At 49.3% G+C, this 17,522-nt stretch overlaps 3 protein-coding genes across 6 annotated transcripts in view; all 3 read right to left on the minus strand.

The window, feature by feature from the left end:
* LOC137462814 (peptidase inhibitor 16-like) overlaps nucleotides 1-7,542 on the minus strand; it is a 25,101-nt gene extending 17,559 nt beyond the window's left edge. The window contains exons 1-3 of one of the 2 annotated variants that reach the window (XM_068173578.1): nucleotides 7,430-7,542; nucleotides 6,671-6,854; nucleotides 5,824-5,993 (exon numbers count right to left, since the gene is read on the minus strand). The gene's annotated coding sequence lies outside the window, so the exon portion shown is untranslated. Of the gene's footprint in view, nucleotides 1-5,823; nucleotides 6,024-6,645; nucleotides 6,855-7,429 lie in introns of both variants that reach the window. The other variant, XM_068173579.1, reaches the window with a different exon arrangement.
* On the minus strand, nucleotides 652-3,259 carry LOC137462859 (peptidase inhibitor 16-like). Its single transcript, XM_068173662.1, has 3 exons — nucleotides 3,107-3,259; nucleotides 1,647-1,859; nucleotides 652-657 (listed from the first exon to the last, which is right to left on the minus strand). The coding sequence occupies exons 1-3, from the start codon at nucleotides 3,257-3,259 to the stop codon at nucleotides 652-654; spliced, it is 372 nt and encodes a 123-aa protein (XP_068029763.1).
* The window catches only part of C26H6orf89 (chromosome 26 C6orf89 homolog), a 24,679-nt gene continuing 14,268 nt past the window's right edge, over nucleotides 7,112-17,522 (minus strand). For 2 of the 3 annotated variants that reach the window (XM_068173586.1, XM_068173585.1), the window contains exons 4-8: nucleotides 14,397-14,551; nucleotides 13,971-14,092; nucleotides 12,762-12,888; nucleotides 11,947-12,070; nucleotides 11,339-11,581 (exon numbers count right to left, since the gene is read on the minus strand). In XM_068173586.1, the coding sequence (XP_068029687.1) occupies nucleotides 11,496-11,581; nucleotides 11,947-12,070; nucleotides 12,762-12,888; nucleotides 13,971-14,092; nucleotides 14,397-14,551 (614 nt within the window). In that variant the 3' untranslated portion in view covers nucleotides 11,339-11,495. Of the gene's footprint in view, nucleotides 11,582-11,946; nucleotides 12,071-12,761; nucleotides 12,889-13,970; nucleotides 14,093-14,396; nucleotides 14,552-17,522 lie in introns of all 3 variants that reach the window. The other variant, XM_068173584.1, reaches the window with a different exon arrangement.

A 17,522-nucleotide genomic window follows, 5' to 3' on the forward strand; every position in this document is an offset into this window, starting at 1 on the left:
TGTGGGTGGTGGCTTGGCTGAGATTCTGCTTGGAAGTGAGTTTTTGGATGGTGGCTTGGCTGTGGTTATGATGGCCTCTGATGCTGTGCGTTCTGGTTTGGCTGTGGCTGTGTGTTTCGGCAGGGCTGTTATGGTGAATGAAAGAGATGCAGAGATGAAAAGTGCCATGGGTTAGGGCTGGCTCATCTCAGCAGATCCTTGCACTGAGCAGGACCAGCAGAAACCAACAAGGGGCTGAAACAGCAGCCAACCCCTCTCAGGTCACTCTGGGCCATCCCCCACTCTGGGGCTCCCAACCTGGAGACATCTCATGTCCCTCACAACCTCCTGCCCCACAAGGGGCAAGTAACACTGTCTAATGGGGTACAAGGCCCTTGTCCAATCCTCCTCATCTTGAGCCAGTTGACCTCTGTTAGGAGCAGCAATTGCTCCTGATGTCTCATGGTCCAGCCCTGGAACTGCAGTTCAAGGGCTTCCTGACAGCTCCATGAGGGTTCAGAGCTCAGACCCAGCCCGAGGTCTCAGTCCCAACAGCCTTGCCAGGGGCTCTGTGGCTCTGCTCACTCACCACACAGGTTGTTCACACAGACTGTGTCCATGGGGCACATTTCACATGAGGGTCCTTCCTGGTAGGGCTTTTTGCCTTTCATGTTACCCCTGGAAGCAGAAAAGGCCAAGATAAAGAAGGCGTGAGGAAAGGGGAAACACCCATCCCAGAGAGGGGGCTGATTCAGCTGGCATATCCCAGCCAAGGCAGAACTTGGGATTAATGTAGAAAACAGGTCTTGGTCTCCTGCCACAGCCTGTCAGGGCCATTTACTCACCAGCCTGACCCCAAGGTAGCTAACTCTGTGGAGCAGAGTTACCTTTCTCAGAACAGAGCAGGGGATGGATACTGGGGCCTGGAACTTACAGAGGATAATAGCTGCAAACAAGCAGATGTGCGTTCTCTGTTTCAATTCCATGGATCTTCTTACAAAAACTGCTCCCACAGCCAATGTGAGTTGTTTCTGCCCAAACCACCTAATGCAAAGACCAGGGTTGAAGGTGAGGGGACTGGGTGAAGGCAGTCTCTTGCCTGGCCTTAAAGGCTGATCCAGTATCTTCCTCATTTTCCAGCATGTACCCCAGATCCCCATCCCCATGTTGCTTTGGCATTCAGGATCTTCTCCTTTGCCCCCGTCTGGACCAACTTCCCAAGGTCATATATTCCAGTGCCACAGCTTTCCTACCATATAGTCTACCCAGGCAGAGCACCTCTGCTTTGGTCTTGAACCATCCATCCATCCATCCATCCATCCATCCATCCATCCATCCATCCATCCATCCATCCACCCACTTATCACCATCCTTGCTTCTCCTCCTTGCTCCCACCCAAGCTGTGAAGGAACACTCAGACCTCATCCTTCTACACAAGACAAGCTGGCACTGAGCTGGCACTGCTGAGCAGCCAAAAAAAGGGCTGCAGAGCTTGTTTCAAAAAAGGTCTTCCCCAAAAGGCCGTTCATGACTGACACCATGCCCAGGTCTGCCTCTATCATTGTGAATCCCACCTGGTTCCCTGTCCTTTTGCAAAGATTTTGGGAGGAACTGGGGCAGTGGTACAGCTCCTGTCCCAACAGCCCCTCCACCCCAGCAGCCGGTACCTGGGTGTAGTTGTCACACGTCTGCCTGGGGACACACGTGGATGTTGTCAAGTTGTAGAATTTCCTCTCCCCGTTCCATTCTTCAATGGCCAGTTCTACATCCAGGGTTGAAGCTGTAGCAAAGAGGTTTAACCTGCCTAGTTCCCCGTTCTGGGTCCAGCTGCACTTCTCTGCATGCTCTTGAGCATCAACCCCCAGGTCCAAGTCCCAGGTCTGAAAGGAGCTCGGAGTCAGCGCACAGAGAGGGACACTGGGCTCTCCAACAGCAACAAGGCACTCACCAAGGACCCCTGCACTGTCTGGCTGCAGTTTCCCCATTCATGAGGAAAATTCAAACCCCTACCCAACATGGTCCTCAGGAGAGGGGAGCTCCATGGTCCAACCCAGCACAAGCCTTGGTTTGGGGGTCAAACAGGGGAAGATCAGGGCACCAGCTCAACTCTCACAACCTCTCCTGGAGCTCATCTAACACCATCATGGAGCATCCTCAACTCAGCGTGGAGAAACCATCACAGTGCTGAGGGTTCTGGCTCTATCCCCTTTGATTCTGCAGTCACTGGTCAGGCCTTCTCTCCCTGAGTTTAACTTTTTGCTTCCTCTAATTGTTAAGCTCCCATTTACCAGCTCAAAAAGGTTTTACTCATTCTGGGCAACTTCTGGGCCAGGCAGGGAGGTATCCTCCATGCACACTGTGACCCAAGAAGGAAAGGGCTCCAACTTTCCAGGATAAACAGTTGTTCTCCTCCTCCCCATAATTTGCAAACAATGAGGAAAAATCACATGTGGTGCAAAATAAAACTTCATAGCCAAGTTCTAATCAAATCAAGAGTCTGAGCAGGACAAAAAGCACCAGCTCTAGAGCTCAGTTTTGCTCCTGCTGCAGCCACATAAGGTGTGGGACCTGGCTTGATTTCCTCAAGCAAAACAGGGGATCCCTCACATCCAAGGCAGCCCTGCACAAAGCATGAGGAGGAGTAGGAGCGTGATGGGCCCAAATAACTGACAGACGTGGCCGACACGTTTGAGGTTGAAGCACGTACAGAGCACTGTGTGATGTCCCACACAGCGAGATTCCCCCACCACCTCTTGGCAGTGACCATGGCAAAGTCTCCAGGTCATGGCACCTGCTCATGGCAGGGTCTCACCTGCCCTTCCTGCATCACAGGGAGCTCCAGCAGGCACTCATGTGAGTGAGAGCTGCATCAGTCTCATGGAAGAGCATCTGGGGACTCACATCACACTTAGGAACTTCTAGAACATGATCAAAGACAACTCCAAAGGTAAAGGAAACTCTTCTCTTGAGAGGCAGTTTAGGGAACCCCTCCATTAACACCTACTTGTAACCCTACAGGAGAATTGCTCTGCCTCCCCTAAGGAACACCCTGACCCCTCCTCACATTAAGATCGAGCCTTGGACCACACAAACACCCCAATATTCATCTGTAATAAAAGCCACTTACCATCTTCACCATAGCCTTGGCAGGAGGAGAGACCTGGGAGCGATATTTATTATGCTCATCCAAGATGATCTTCTTTTCTTCATCACTCAGGGACCAGCTCAGCTCCAGCACTGAGAGCACCAGGAGAACGGCAGGAAGACCTGAGCTCAGCATCGTGCAGGCAGCTTCTGCTCTCAGCAGCCCACGGCTCTGGCAGTCAGATTTAAAGCACCTCCCAAGAGCCAGGAACACCCAACAGCTTGAAGACTGGGGAGGAAATATATTTATTAGAGTTTTGAAGCCACGTGGAACACACCCATGTCACATATCGGCCTTGATGGAGAGGCTGCACTGGGGCTGGTGCCAACAAACATGCATGGTCACTCCCCATGCCTAAATCCCCATCCCTGGATTGGCACTCTTCACCCAAGCCTCTGCTGTGTGAAACCTCAGCCATCCCCTGAGCCCTCAGTTATGGTCCCCTCGCTTACCTCCTGTCCCTTTTCTCAAAATCACAGAATCCCAGAATAGCTGGGGTTGGAAGTGCCCTCTGGAAATCATCCAGACCAACCCCTCTGCAAGATTACCTGGAACAGGTGACACAGGAGCACATCATGGTGGGTTTGGGATGTCATAGAGTGACAGACTCCATAAATCCCTGGGCACCTCTTCCAGTGCTCTGCCACCCTCCATGGAATGAAGTTTTTTTTCTTGTCTTGAAGTGGAACTTCTTTTATTTTGAGCTTATGACCATTGCTCCTTGTCCTGTTGCTGAGCACCACTAAAGAGTGTGACACCTCCTGGATATATTTATATGGATTGATGAGATCCCCTCTCAGTCTTCTCCTCTCCAGACCAACCAGGCCCAGCTCCAGCAGTCTCTTCTCATCAGAGGGATGCTCCAGTCCCTTAATCTTATGGCCTCCATTGGACTCTCTCCAGTAACTCCTGTCTTTCTTGAACTTGGAGACCAGAACTGAACACAGATTAGGCCTCCCCAGGGCAGAGCAGAGGGTAAGGATCACCTCCCTGACCTGCTCACCACACTCTTCCCAATGCTCCCCAGGATTCTGTTGTCCCTCCTGGCCCCAGGGCACACTACTGGCTCGTGGTCAACTCATGGACCCCCTGGTCCTTCTCTGCAGAGCTGCTCTCCAGTAGATCACCCCCAGCCTGTCCTGGTACCTGGGGTTATCCCTCCCCAGGTGCAGGACCTGCACTTGCTCCTGTTGAACCTCATTAGGTTTCTCTCCATCCAACTCTGCAGCCTGTCCAGGTCCCTCTGAATGGCAGCACAGCCTTCAGGTGGATCAGCCACTCCCCCAGTTCTGTATCATCACCAAACCTGCTCAGGGTCCATCCCATCCCTTCATCCAGGCTGTTAATAAAGAACTTGGATAAGACTGGACCCAGTACTGATCACTGGGGAATGCCACCAACTACAGGCCTCCAGCTACATTCTGCTCTGCTCATGACCCTCTGAGCTCAGCCATTCAGCCAGTTCTTGATCCACCTCATTGTCCATTCATCCAACTCACATTTCCTGAGCTTATCCATGAAGATGTTACAGGACACAGTGTCAAAAACCTTGCTGAAGTCAAGGTAGACACCACCCACTGCTCTCCTCTCATCAACCCATCCTGCTGTGCCATCACAGAGGGCACCAGATTGGTCAAGCAGGATTTCCTCTTGGTGAATCCATGCTGACCACTCCCAATAACCTTCTTTACTTTCAGGTGCTTGGTGATGATCTTCACAATGAGCTGTTCCATCACATTTCCAGAGATGAAGGCTGACTGGCTGGGAGTTTCCCAGATCCTCCTTCTGGCCCTTTCTGAAGACTGGACTTAACTCTTACTTTTCTCCAATCATTGGGCACCTCTCTCATTCTCCAAGGTTTTTTAAAGATGATGAAGAGTGGCTAAGCAACAACCTCTGCCAGCTCCCTCAGCACCTGTGGGTGCATCCCACCAAGGATTTATGGGTGTCAAGCCTGCCTCGCTGATCTCTCTCAACTTTCTGTGACCAAGGGGAAGTTTTCCTTTCTCCATCCTTCATCTTTTACTTCCAATGTCTGGGATGCCTGAGGGCTGCTCTCAGCAATACAGCCTGAGGCAAAAGAAGATGTTGAGTAATTTCACCTTCTCTGTGTCTTTTGTGCCCAGGACACCTACTGGATTCAGCAGCAGTCCCACATTTTCCCTAATCTTCCTTTTGCTGCTTATGCACTTGGAGAAGTCCTTCTTGTTCTTGATATCCCTTGCCAGACTCAATTCCAAGTGGACTGCGCCCTTCCTCGTTGCATCCCCGCATGTCCCAAAGATGTTCCTATAGATCTCTCATGTGCCTGTCCCTTTTTCAACATCCCATAAATTTCTTTCTTCCATTTGAGAATTGCTAGAACCTCACTGCTCTTCCATGCAGGTCTCCTGCCATTTTTGCTTGATTTCTGGATCAGGGGGATACACTGGTCTTGAGTTTGGATGCTTGAATATTGACCAGCTTTCCTGGGCCCCCTTCCCTTCTAGAGCCCTATTCCATGGGATTCCCGTAAGTAGGTCTTTGGAAAGGTTGAACTGGCTCTCTGGAAAATCAGAGTTCTAGCCCTGCTACTGCTTTGCTTCCCACACAGGATCCTGAGTTTCACCATAACATGGGTCACTACACGCAAGGCTTTCCCCAACCTTCCCATCCTCAACCAGTCCCTCCTGGTTTGGTAGTACAAAACAGAAACACACTTCTCCTCCTTGGCTCCTCCACCACTTGTATCAAAAAGTTGTTTTCAATGACCTGCAGGAACTTCCTGGACTTCCAGTCTGTGCAGAGCTGTGCTGTCTCTCCAATAAATATCACAATGACTGAAGTTCTCCAGGAGAATCAGGACCTTTGACCACGAGGCTACTTCCAGCTGCCCACAGAAAACCTCATCAGGTTCCTCCTCCTCACAGGTGCCCTGTAGTAAATCCCCACCACAGTGTCACCCACAATCTGTAACAATAATCCCACAGCAATTGACACAGCCCTGTTTTCACACGGGTCTTCCCCTGTGCCTGGAATGCAGCTGCGTTAGAAACAAAGGCAGCAAGATGCAATTGCTGAGAGCAGTTTGCAGCACAGCAACTCCCCAGAGTCAGGGCCACCTCGGCCAGCCCCGTGTCGGTGCTGGGGGGACAGCATTTGGCAGCTGAGGAACAGCCCCTGGGCTGCCCAGCCTGCTGGGAACAGGGGCAAGCAGAGGGCTGATGCCTCTTCCCTGAACCATCAGGAGAGGGGGGAGCAGGGGAGGAAGAACAGGGTACAGAGCTGAAATTGCCCCCAACAGGAGAGTTGGGAGTCTGTGGCTGCCCTCAGGGCTGGCTGCAATAACCAAACCATTGGCTCTGCTTGGACAGGATATGTGGATGGCAGCTTTCCTTCTGCTTGCCCAAGGAATAGCCCATCCCCACACCCCGGGGAGCAGCAGCCACTGCACGGGGACAGGAGCCACACACCGACACCTGACAGGCTCTGCTCCAGCCTGCTGGCTCCAGAGAGGCCCCACTCTGCAGCACAGGAGTGACCAAGCCTGGGCTTCTTCTGACTCACGTCTCGAGGGTCTCCAGCGGGGCTGGCTGGTGTCTAACAGGGCTCCTGCACGGGTGTGGGAGTAACAGGATCTCTTTTCTCCCTACTCGCCCGGATTTATGAGCTCTGGAGGAGTTTATCGTCTTCCACGCCTCAAAGTTTGGCTAAAACAAACTGAATTGTGAAGGAAAGATGGAGATTGTTACTGGGAAGAAAAGAAAGGAGAGACAGGCAGAGCTTTGGCATCAGCTTTGTTCAGAGAATCAGGCTAAAACCCACAGAACATTTCCCAAACTGCTGCTTTTTCACAAAGTATTTCTTATGACATTTTCCTAACAAAAGTGTTCTGACTTTTCATTTAAAATTACACTTCCCTTAGAAAAAGTGCCCCAAAAAAGGTTAAATAACCCCTCAATAGCTGACATGCAACACGAAAATAAAAATCAGGAAAAGGGAAAGGGGTCATTAACACTTGTATTTAATTGCAAAAATTAAAAACTTTTTTATTCTTCTTACATACAAATCTCATTTATTTACATACTTTACAGGCTTTTCCCAAGTATTTACAAAGTTTGCAATATATTAAATTAGGACCATCCATAAAATTCTGCATTAAGTGCATATTCACATTCTTTTTTTTTTTTTTAATCCATCACTAAGCTTAGTGTTCAGCATTGAAACAGTCTTTATGCATATATAGCTTTACTTCCCAGCACCTCTGAGCCTTTAGAATGTGGCTCCCCTCCCCAAGACAAGGAGATAATGTTAAAAATAAATCACCTGCCATTTGTTTGAATCTCCAAAGCAAAGGGAAGTCCAGCATCTCCTTTGTCTAACTCAGCAGGACACTAAATCTGCCCTTTACAAGGAGGTTCCTGAAGAGGAGGATATCGAGTTCTACCTATAAAATTTACCAAGAGGAGAAAGTTTGGTTTCCAGGAAGCTCTTTGTGCACCCACTGAAATGGCCTCACCCCAGGAAGTGTTCAATTCTCCTGGGGGCCACGGGGCTGAACGAGGACCTGGGATTGGGGCGTGTGGAAACTTCCCTCCTGGAGGGAGGGAACAAGAGGGTTTCAAGGCAGAAGGATCCCCTTTTCTGAGACACTGGTGTTTATATAGCTCACATCTCTACCATGAGATGCTCTCCTGCTCCCCACCTCCTCCTGCTGCTGCTGGAGCCCAGGAGGCCATGAGGGAAGGGAGGTGCTTTGATCCAGCCCAGACAAACCAGCTTCTCCTCCAGAACATTGCAAAAACAGGCTTGGTGGGAGAGCTGCAGTCTGGAGACTCATGGGAAATCTGACTCAAAGCTCTCCAGGGCCTTGCAAAGAGACCCCTCGGGGGAATCAATGTGTGCAAAAACAGTGGGCAGGGAAAAAATGAAACAGAACAAAGAAAGCAAAAAAAACCGAATCAATAGAAACTGCCAGGTTGGCTCCCGTGGGGGCCGCTGATTCCTGGTACTGAAGTAAATCATAATAATCCTTTCTCCTCCTTTCAGTTACCCTGAGTTCAGGACTGACTGACAGCACCGGTCAGTGACCCCTGCTTTGGGGAGCAGCTTTAAACCACGATCCCCCTGCCCAGCTGATGGGGACAGCCTGTCCTTCCAGCCTGGCAAATGCAGAGGTGACCCCTCCTCACCTCTGCCCACGGGGCTCGTGGGTAGTACCAATTTCTGGTGTGATTTCAGAGCAGCTTTGCAGCCTTTGGGATGTGGGGTGAGGAGGAATCCATCTCTCAGCTCACAGGTGACCAGTTTTGAAGCACACAAAGGGATTTTAAAATGTGTTAACTGGGAACTTGTGTGAGCTGGGGAGAGGGAGAATGGGAGATTGTCCAAACCAGCACAGAGAGTGCAAAAGGGGAGCTGAGGTGAGGGAGACCATGGTGGGACACCCCCTCTGTGACTCATGTGATCATGGCTGTGAAACCTCAATAGCTGCAGGAACAGCCCTGTTCCCCCCAGTTCCACCTCAGCAGGCCACCAGGACCACCAGCCTCTCTAGGGAAGTCCTGCAGCTTTTCCAGGGACTCTGTGAAGCTGGAGCTCTGGATGTGGAAGACAACCAGGGCTTACTTGCAATAAAGGCATCAAAACCTCCCTTTGGCCATCCCAGTTCTGCCATTGTGGCCTCACCTCCAGGTTTCCCACCATGGCTGCTTGCCTGCCCTGGGATGTGGAAGGTGTGAGCACCACTCCTCTGGCAGCTGGAGACAGGAGCTGCTCTGGAAGCTGTGCTGCAGACTGGGGCTCTGCACTTCGGCCAAAATCGACTCTTTATCAGCAGGAGAACTGCCCTCCTGTTTTAGTTTAGCAGCTAATTCCTTACAGCTTTTGGAAGAGGAAGAGAAAATATACCAGAGAGTTTAAAAACAAATGATGTAAGCTCCGAAGGGAGCGAGGTTGGGACATATGCAATGTATCGCTGAGACAGAGCTGGAAACTTATGCAGAGCCCATAAAGTGCACTTGGAAGGCTGCTCTGCAAACAGGCCAGACTCACCAGCTCCTGTCCAACCAGCTGCAACTCTTCGAGGAAGGCTGCAACTCTTCAAGGAAGGGAGAAGCACTAAGTGAGAACATTTCTGCTAAATAGGCACAAACCTGCCCCTTCCTCCCCCTCCTCCCCCCAGTCCAAACAGCAACTGTAAATAGATCCATTTTCTCTGCTTCTTCCCGACAGAGCCAGACAGCCACAACGGCTTAAGTGTGACTCTCAAAATCCAGGCATTTCACAGACACTTGGGAATTGTCTCTGCAGCTCTTTTACAAGTTACAGTCAAGGACACTTAGCAGTGACAGTGTCACCAAACCGCAGCAATCTCAGCAAGAATGGCTCCAGCAGCATCTTTGAGCAAATGCTTTACAAAAATGGGTCAGATACAAAACCAGTTAAGAGGTGAAGTAACCTGGTCAGCCTTCGAATTTGATTTGAGAAGCTGCCAAAGTGTAAATAGCAACAGTCACTAATGAGGCCCTAATTCTGCCATCACTGAACTCCCAAATTTCCATTAACTAAGACCCAGGCTTTAAGAGGAGGGAGAGGGGTGGTGTGTGTGTGTGTGTGTCTTGGCATGTACAAGATTGAATGTAGTGTCATGAGTGTGAAATAGACTCCAAGCAATGAGAATACTAATGGGACTTATATTAGTCCAATTCCCTTTAATACTTGGTTACAAATTATATTAGTCCTTTTCTAACCTGAGAGAGCCAGACTCTCCCCTTTTGGTTCTACTAGATCTGGTGTGTGTCCAGCACCAAGGGCCACGCAAGGACTGACACAGGTGCTGGGCTTGTTCTCATTGTTTTGACAGGAGAAAAACAAGGGTTATGCATAGAAATGTTTGTAGTGTCAAGGCCTCAGACTAAATTCTTTGGAGCAGGAACTGTCCTCTGCCTTATTCTTGTACAGGAGCCAGACATGGTCATCCCACTTGGCAGCTTTTGTCAGCTCCTAATCAGATTAGCACAATGTTTGCTCCCATTCTCCTCAAAAACAAAGGCTGGACAGACATTTTCCCAATCTGTCATTTTACATATACCTAAAACATTTACAGAGAAAAAGGCTCTTGCTCCTGAGAACAGAGTTAATTAGCTGTCAACCAAAACCCCTCCCAACTCCATATTAACAAGTGTGAGAGTATGTCCTGAACTCCAGCCCTGGCCTATGAGTTCAGCCTTACACATCTGTAAATGATCTTCAGCAGCGGGATCAGACCCAAAGGATCAGACTTGGAAGGGACCGGAGCATCCGCAGTCTGCAAACACCAAACCCGAGCCTCTCTCAGGGCACTGGAGACAGCACTGCTCCAGCAGCAGGAAACACACAAAGGCAGCTTGGAAAGGACCCAGGAAAAACCAACGTTCATTCTGAAGACAGAGTTCCAGGTCTGGAAGGAGTCAATGCAAAAATATGCCAGGGAAGAGGGAGGTTTCAGGTGCTCCCAGAGGTACCGTGGGCTGGGAACGCAGGCAGTGCCTCCAAAAACAAGGAGCAGCTGAGAACGGCTGTGCAGCCCTTGGTGTCTGAGGTGAAAGCTGGACAGAGCTGCTTTCTCCCAGCCCCAGCTCCATCCAGAACTCCTGCACTGCCAGCACCACTAACACGTGTGTGTGTCGTGTGTCGGTGTTTTTGCAGGAAAGGAAGTGGAGGTGAAGAAAAGCACAATTACCATTTGACTCACTCACAACCTGCTGACAGAGAGCTGCAGAAGGGTGATCACAACACAGAGAGGCCTGAAGGGATTCTTTTGGTACAAGAAGGACGCAGTGAGTGAGAGTTTCTGCCCTCAGGCTGAAGGCTCTCCCCAGCCTGGGAGCTTGAGCCAAGATCAGCTCTGCAGGGCTCACACAGCTGCAGATGTGAGGGAGCTGGGACACATCACCAATTCATTCCCTTTATAGAACTGGCCTGACTACACAGGCTCAAAGCTTCCTCCTCAGGAGGAATGTACACAGAAATGTCACACACCCCATCCACTCCCAAACCCCCCAGGAAGTTTCAGAAGTGCCATAATCCACAAAGAACATAAGGTGAATCTCATCCTGAGAAATCCATCTGCTGCTCCTGGAAAAAAAAACCCTTTGCAAACCCAGGGCTTACCTGAGGGGACAGGGAGGGTCATAAATAGCTTGAGTTTCTCCCAAAATACATTTGAGGAAAGGCAAAGGATTACCTCAAGGGTCAGGAAAATAGTCCTTTTTAAACACTGTAAACATGCAGGGTGGCAAAGCTGCCTGCCCCAGTTGCCCCGGCTCGCTCCTCTCAAGACGTTGCCTTGGCTTCAAAGCTGAAAGTCTCCTTGTTCTGGGAACAGTTCTGTTTTCCCACCCCAGCATCCTTAGCTGGCAGCTCCATCACAAATCACCACTGGCTCTGTCCCTCTGGCCATGAAGCTCATTGTCCAGTGATCTGTGCTGGCATAACCTTGGGAAGAGGCAATGGAGAGGCTCTGTTAGATGAGCCCATCCTTAATGAGGGCTCCCATTTCCCACGAAGGGATGTGGTCCTGCTGGAGCTCTTTGGAAAGACACTTCCCTCAGTGGGCACTGGGCTTGTAATACTCATTGTGTACCCACACTGCTCAGCTTTGAGCATCTCCAGTGTTGATGTTCCAGGCCACAAACTCCCAGTCCAGGAGGGATCACTCCCTGTGCAGTGACAAGCTGGCACACACCAGTCTGGAGGTGACAATGGCACAAAACACTATCCCAGGTGTCAGAAAAGACCCAGCTGGAAGCAGTCTCCTGATTCCACTCCCAGTCCCTGCACGCCACAGCTCTGGTACTCACCTAAATCCCCAGCTTCCAGCTCCACCTTGAACACCTCACAGTGTCCTCTGCACGTGTCCAGAGGTGCAACAGTCAGGGTGAGCTGCCCACTCCCAACAGCGAAGAGGCTGTGCAGACTGTAGCTCTAGGACAGGAGGAGAGGATTTCAAAAGCCTGGACAGCTTTCCTTGGCTCTGTCTGCCCAAAGCAGGGACAAGTCACTGTCCTGCAGGCAGGTGAGACGGAGCAAACAACACGTTTGCTGCTCCACCAGTTACCAGTGGATCACAGAATCTTAGCTGAGGTCAGCTGCATGCAAGGGTTCTCCTCTCCTCCAAGGCAAGGCAGGGCCTGCACATCCCCACAACTCAGGAAAACACAGAGGAGGAGATCAGGCCAGAAGCCTGAAGTGTCTCAGAATGAGTGAGACTCACTGCCAGGAAGAGTTCCCAAAATGCAACTCTTAAAACAATCCTGCCCAACTGTGCACAGAAAGACCTCACCCAGCTATAGAGCAAGGCCACACACATGAACGGAGCAGGCAAGGGGTGTTGGAACAAGATGATCTTTAAAGTTCCTCTGTTTCTGTGACATTTCCAGCTGCCAAGGGAGATGGGCACAAGGTATCTCCTGCCCCAAACTAGACACAAGTGCTTGGAGGCAAAGCCACCTTGATATGCCACTTTACACAGGGATGGACAGAACTGATACAACCCCAAATGCTCCTTTTCAGGACTGTATCAGCTAAAAATATCCTGCAAATCCCACAAAAACTCAGAGCTGCTGGGAGACAACTCACAGACAGGAGGAGAATGCCTTTGGAATTAATTTCTCACCTTATTCCCCAAATCTGGGTGACGGATGAGGAAGCAGCTCTCCAGGGACACTGTCTTGGGGAAGGACAGCAAAGAGGAAGCAGGGAAAAATTCCTGGAGAATCCGGGATCTATTCACAGACTTGTTCCTAAACAAACCAGCCCATATTAAAGAATCATCATACAATTATAAGGTTTGCATTTACAAGCTACTTTCCAGATAAAATTATTGCCAAACATTCATGCTTGATAAACAGCATGACAGACTAGCCCTGGGAGTCAGGAGCACAATTCAACCTCAGCCTCCAAACCTGTGCTCCTTCCCACTTTCCTCTGGGCTCCTGCACTGGGACCAAGTAAAGAGGGAACAAACAGATCCTTATGGATACCTGAACTTCATTTCCCTCTCCTTTTCCCTTAAAATCATCCAAGTCACTGACCAGATCCATTAATTACAAAAGATGCAGAGAGGTGGCATCATACACAACCATAACTGAACCCACATGGTGAGGCAGGGGGAATCCAAGGCTGTTCTCTAGACCAGGAAATGTAACTGGAAAAGGCCAGGTGGGGCTTGTTATCTTTACATCCCTGTCTAGGGGACTGATATGATTAATTCTTCTGTACCCTGACCATCCCTCTACCAATGCTTACTCTGACACCTCAAGAGAGTTACGAGTTTCTCAAATGTCTTGTTCACATTAAAGGCTTTGGCCTTTATGGGGCAAAGAGCTTTTGGTTAACAGGGGCAGGATTAGAGTTGGTCATATTTTCTGCACAAGACCAAACACTAATTGCAGGATTCTTTGACATTCCACTACTTCTCAGCGTTTGCAGAAGTCATGGCATCTCTTCTCAGTCAGCACCAGGGGTGGAGGATTTCCTCTGAGTAGACAGAGGTGATAGAAATGTGAACCAGTTGCCTCAGGTGATGAGATCACAGCCCAGATGATTTACAGCCTGAAGAACAGGACCAGGCAGTCCCTGGACAATTTTATCTTATAAGGGGAGCAATAGCTGGAGACCAAGCACCAACTCTCCATTTTTAGTGCAGTAGTCTCGTCCTCAGAACAAATCAGTGCCAGCAAGCAGAAGCAGCCTGTAACCCGCTCCTGTACACATTCCCTCCAGTTAAACTGCAACTTGCAGGCACTGGTGGTTCAAACAGGCAGAGCCTGAGCACCCCTACAGAAAGGATGTGTCCATCCATCACATGTTTTGTCTGACTCACCAGGGAAAGAAAAATGGGCAGCTCCATAATTCAGCTGAATTTTCTTCTATTATAACCTCTGCCAGTTCTGGATCCTGGGACTGAAAATGCTTCAGTTCTTCATAGGAGAGATGCTGCCCTGTCTTAAAGAACATGAAAAAAAGATAAAAGCTGTGCCCACAGTCCCTCCCACTAGAAAACATCCAAGAGCAACAGCCACGTGGATTGCTAAGTGTCCAAATACAATGATCATTAGTCAGAGGAACAATGCAGGGAGCTCTCTCCTCCCACATCTTTACACTGGTGTGAGATGTCTTCTTAGACACATGTCCTGAATGAGCAGAATGAGCAGTTTGAGTTCATGGGTGAAAATACTGGCAGGGGTTCTGGGCTCGTGCTGTTCAAGAGTTGGGACTCATCACCCAGCCTCACAAATCCCTGCATTACCTTGATTAGAAAAGGCTGGTGCCTCTGGAGCTTTTCTGATAGCTCTCTGAAGTCTGTCACTATGTGCAGGCTTTTCACAGCAGAACAGACTGTGCAGTTTGCAGGAAGTGCAGAAGTGTTCTGTCTGCAACCTGCTGCCCACCAGTCTTGGCATTCTGGGGAGGAAACAAGGAAAACCTCTTTAGCAAGACCAAAAATGGAAGGGAAAGGAGACAAATTCGATGATAAACTCATTATCTCTAACATGAAACACTGAGATTTCTTATAGTTTTTGGTGGCTGTAACTCAAAAAGAAGCAGCTTCACCAGGCAGGGAACTGGAGAGAATGTTTCCAGCACATTTTGGAGACACAGCTGAAGGTTGTGAGCAATGGGAGAGCTTATGGAAATTCCACTTGTCTGTACATGATACACACAGGCTCAGCTACCCTACCATGAGCAACAGAGGGATGGCAACCATCATATGTAGTGTAATTAATCTGAAACAAGTCCATAAGCAAAAAAGAAAAGTGTTATCAAGGAGATAAGGCCCAGTAAACAAAAAAAGATTCAGGGTGGAAAGAGTAACTCCCACATCGTTAGCACTGGTGTCATGAACCCTGTTAGGACACACCTGAAATCATCACCCTCCCCTTTACCACTGTGTTAACTTAGAAATACTTTGTCCCAAGCAATGGTTGCCCAATCTCTGATGTGCAGAAGATGCTGGGGAAATGTCAGATTTCACCAAGACATGCTGCTGCTGTTTCATTCATCCCGTGCATTGACTTGAAGATGAAATTGGAATAAAAGTCCCAGCAACCACTGGACCACAGCCACATTCATTTTAAATTCCAAAAATTGTTGTTACACCACAGTCAGCTGAACTGGCCTACAGTGAATACTGCATATGTTTACATCTTCAAAAATTTAATTTGTACATGAAAACACAACTTGATGCCTATATCCAGCCTCCCTCCTCTAATTAAAAGCTCTCCCAAAAAATCAAAGAAAACTTAAGAGAAGGGACTTGTTGCAGCAGGGAATGAGCAGGACAATGCTGAACACCCCATGCATTTCTATGTAAAAGATGTGCAGAGCAGCCACCACTCTGAAAGGGTGTGGCTCTAATTTACAGAACCACAAGAAGATCAAATTCCAGCTCCTGGCCCTGCACAGAGACATCCCAAAATCCCTCCCTGTGTCTGAGAGCACTGTCCAAACACTCCTGGAGCTCTGGCAGCCTCAGGGCTGTGCCCATTCCTTGGAGAACCTGGGCAGTGCCCAGCACCCTCTGGGGGAAGAACCTTTCCCTGATATCCAGTCTAAAGGCCCTCAACATAAGTTTTATATTTGGAGATACAGCAGCAGGTTCTGAGAAATGGGAGAGCTTAATGGAAATTCCACTTCAAACACAGATTTTATGGCAGTGACAGCCCTTGTTCTGCAGCCTTAATCCAACGGGAGAGGCTTAACTTGGGCAGTGGCAGCAAACCCATCCCAGGCCTGATCTGTCAGGGTGGGTCAGGAAAAACCCAAGGCCTGGGACGCATCTCACGTGAAATATCCAGGGATCTGTCCTCACCAACAGGCCCACCCTGCCAGCACATGTCAAAACTGCTCCAAAGTCTCCTGGACATTGCTGCAGGCAAACTCGGAAAACAGAGGGGATGGCAAAGGGAGAAAGAAAGAGGAGTGGAGCCTGGCTGAAAAATCAAGTTGGGAAACAAGGATGCACAGCAGCTTTTTGGGGCAGAAAAGACCATGCACAAGCTGCCTGTCACTGCCACTACAATTTCCAGCCACACTCATGCTTCTGCACAGGGTTAAGAAGGGATGAACAGCACTTCATAGGGAAGCTCTTGTTTTATTTTCCTCTCTGACATCTGCAACAGACCACGAGGAATGCTACAGAGGATTTACGTTCATTGGGACATAACAACAAGAAGCAGACTGGGATTCATTTTACTTCTTTCTTGCTGAGTATTTTCACCTCCCAAATGCTGCATTTCCCACCCTACTGCTGGGATATGGACTGAAAGGGATCAGGATATAATTCCTAGTCTTTCTGGAAGACACATCTACACTGCTTTCAGGGAAAGGGGAAAAAGGCAAAACAAAGTGTAAAATCCTTCTTGCAAGCAGAAGTCCCAGTCCCATGAGAAACTGCTCCAAAGTACTTTCCCTCCCTGCTCACAAGAGAAAAAAGAAAATCTTTGTTCCCCTGCCTGTAGAAAGCTTCAGTTTTACAACAACAAAAAAACTCTAATCACAAAAAACAGCTGGTCAGTGACAGGAAACAAAAGGCTGAAAGATCTCAGCAGAGAAAGGGCAGTCGCTGTGAAGAGAACACGAAAACATCTCTATGGTCTGTCATCAGACGGGGCGTAGCAAGACTGTAATTCCTCTCCGGGCAAAACTCAGAAACCTCATCCCTAAGCATTAAGCACAGTTGTCCCTAAATTTTCCCTCTAGGCTCAGGGCAGTACCCCACGGAACAGGATGCTAATCAGCTTGACAGTACAGAGCTTGATTCCTCTTTTGAGCCAGGCTGGGATATTTGCATTCTCAATTGCTCGATTCAGGAGGTGATTTCTTTTCCCCATGAATAACTAGAGCAGAGCACTGGTTGAGACGCATTTCAAATGCTGCAAGTGGGGTTGTGGGATTTTTTTTTTTCCTAGTAATTAATCTTTTTGATTTATTGTGGAGGGTGTTAGTCTGTGCACCAGCACGTGTGTGACTGGCATGACAAGTACAGGCAGCGCCTGCCCTTCCCAGGGAGGGCGGGAGGAGATGATGCACAGAGGAGCCAACTGCCACTGGGGACCAGGGCAGGATTTTACCCAGGATGCTGATTTTCTCTCCTTACCCTCCCTGCATTCCTTTTACATTATCACCCTGCCTGCCCAGACACCCTGGGGATTGTTCTGGTGGAGCGCACTGTCTGTGCACACACACGGCTGCTCCTGCTCGGGGATGCAAATGGAAGTTGCTCTTTTCATCCCAGCACAACCCTCACACCATGGTCCCATCCACTCGCTGAAGTGCTGGGTGTGGGCAATTATCCCTGTGGAGCTGGAGTGCAGGAGAGCAGCTGTAGCAGTGACACATCCAACTATCCATTACACGACAGAAGTGTGGCCAG

This window comes from Anomalospiza imberbis, chromosome 26, assembly GCF_031753505.1.
Source record: "Anomalospiza imberbis isolate Cuckoo-Finch-1a 21T00152 chromosome 26, ASM3175350v1, whole genome shotgun sequence".
Classification (NCBI taxonomy): domain Eukaryota; kingdom Metazoa; phylum Chordata; class Aves; order Passeriformes; family Viduidae; genus Anomalospiza; species Anomalospiza imberbis.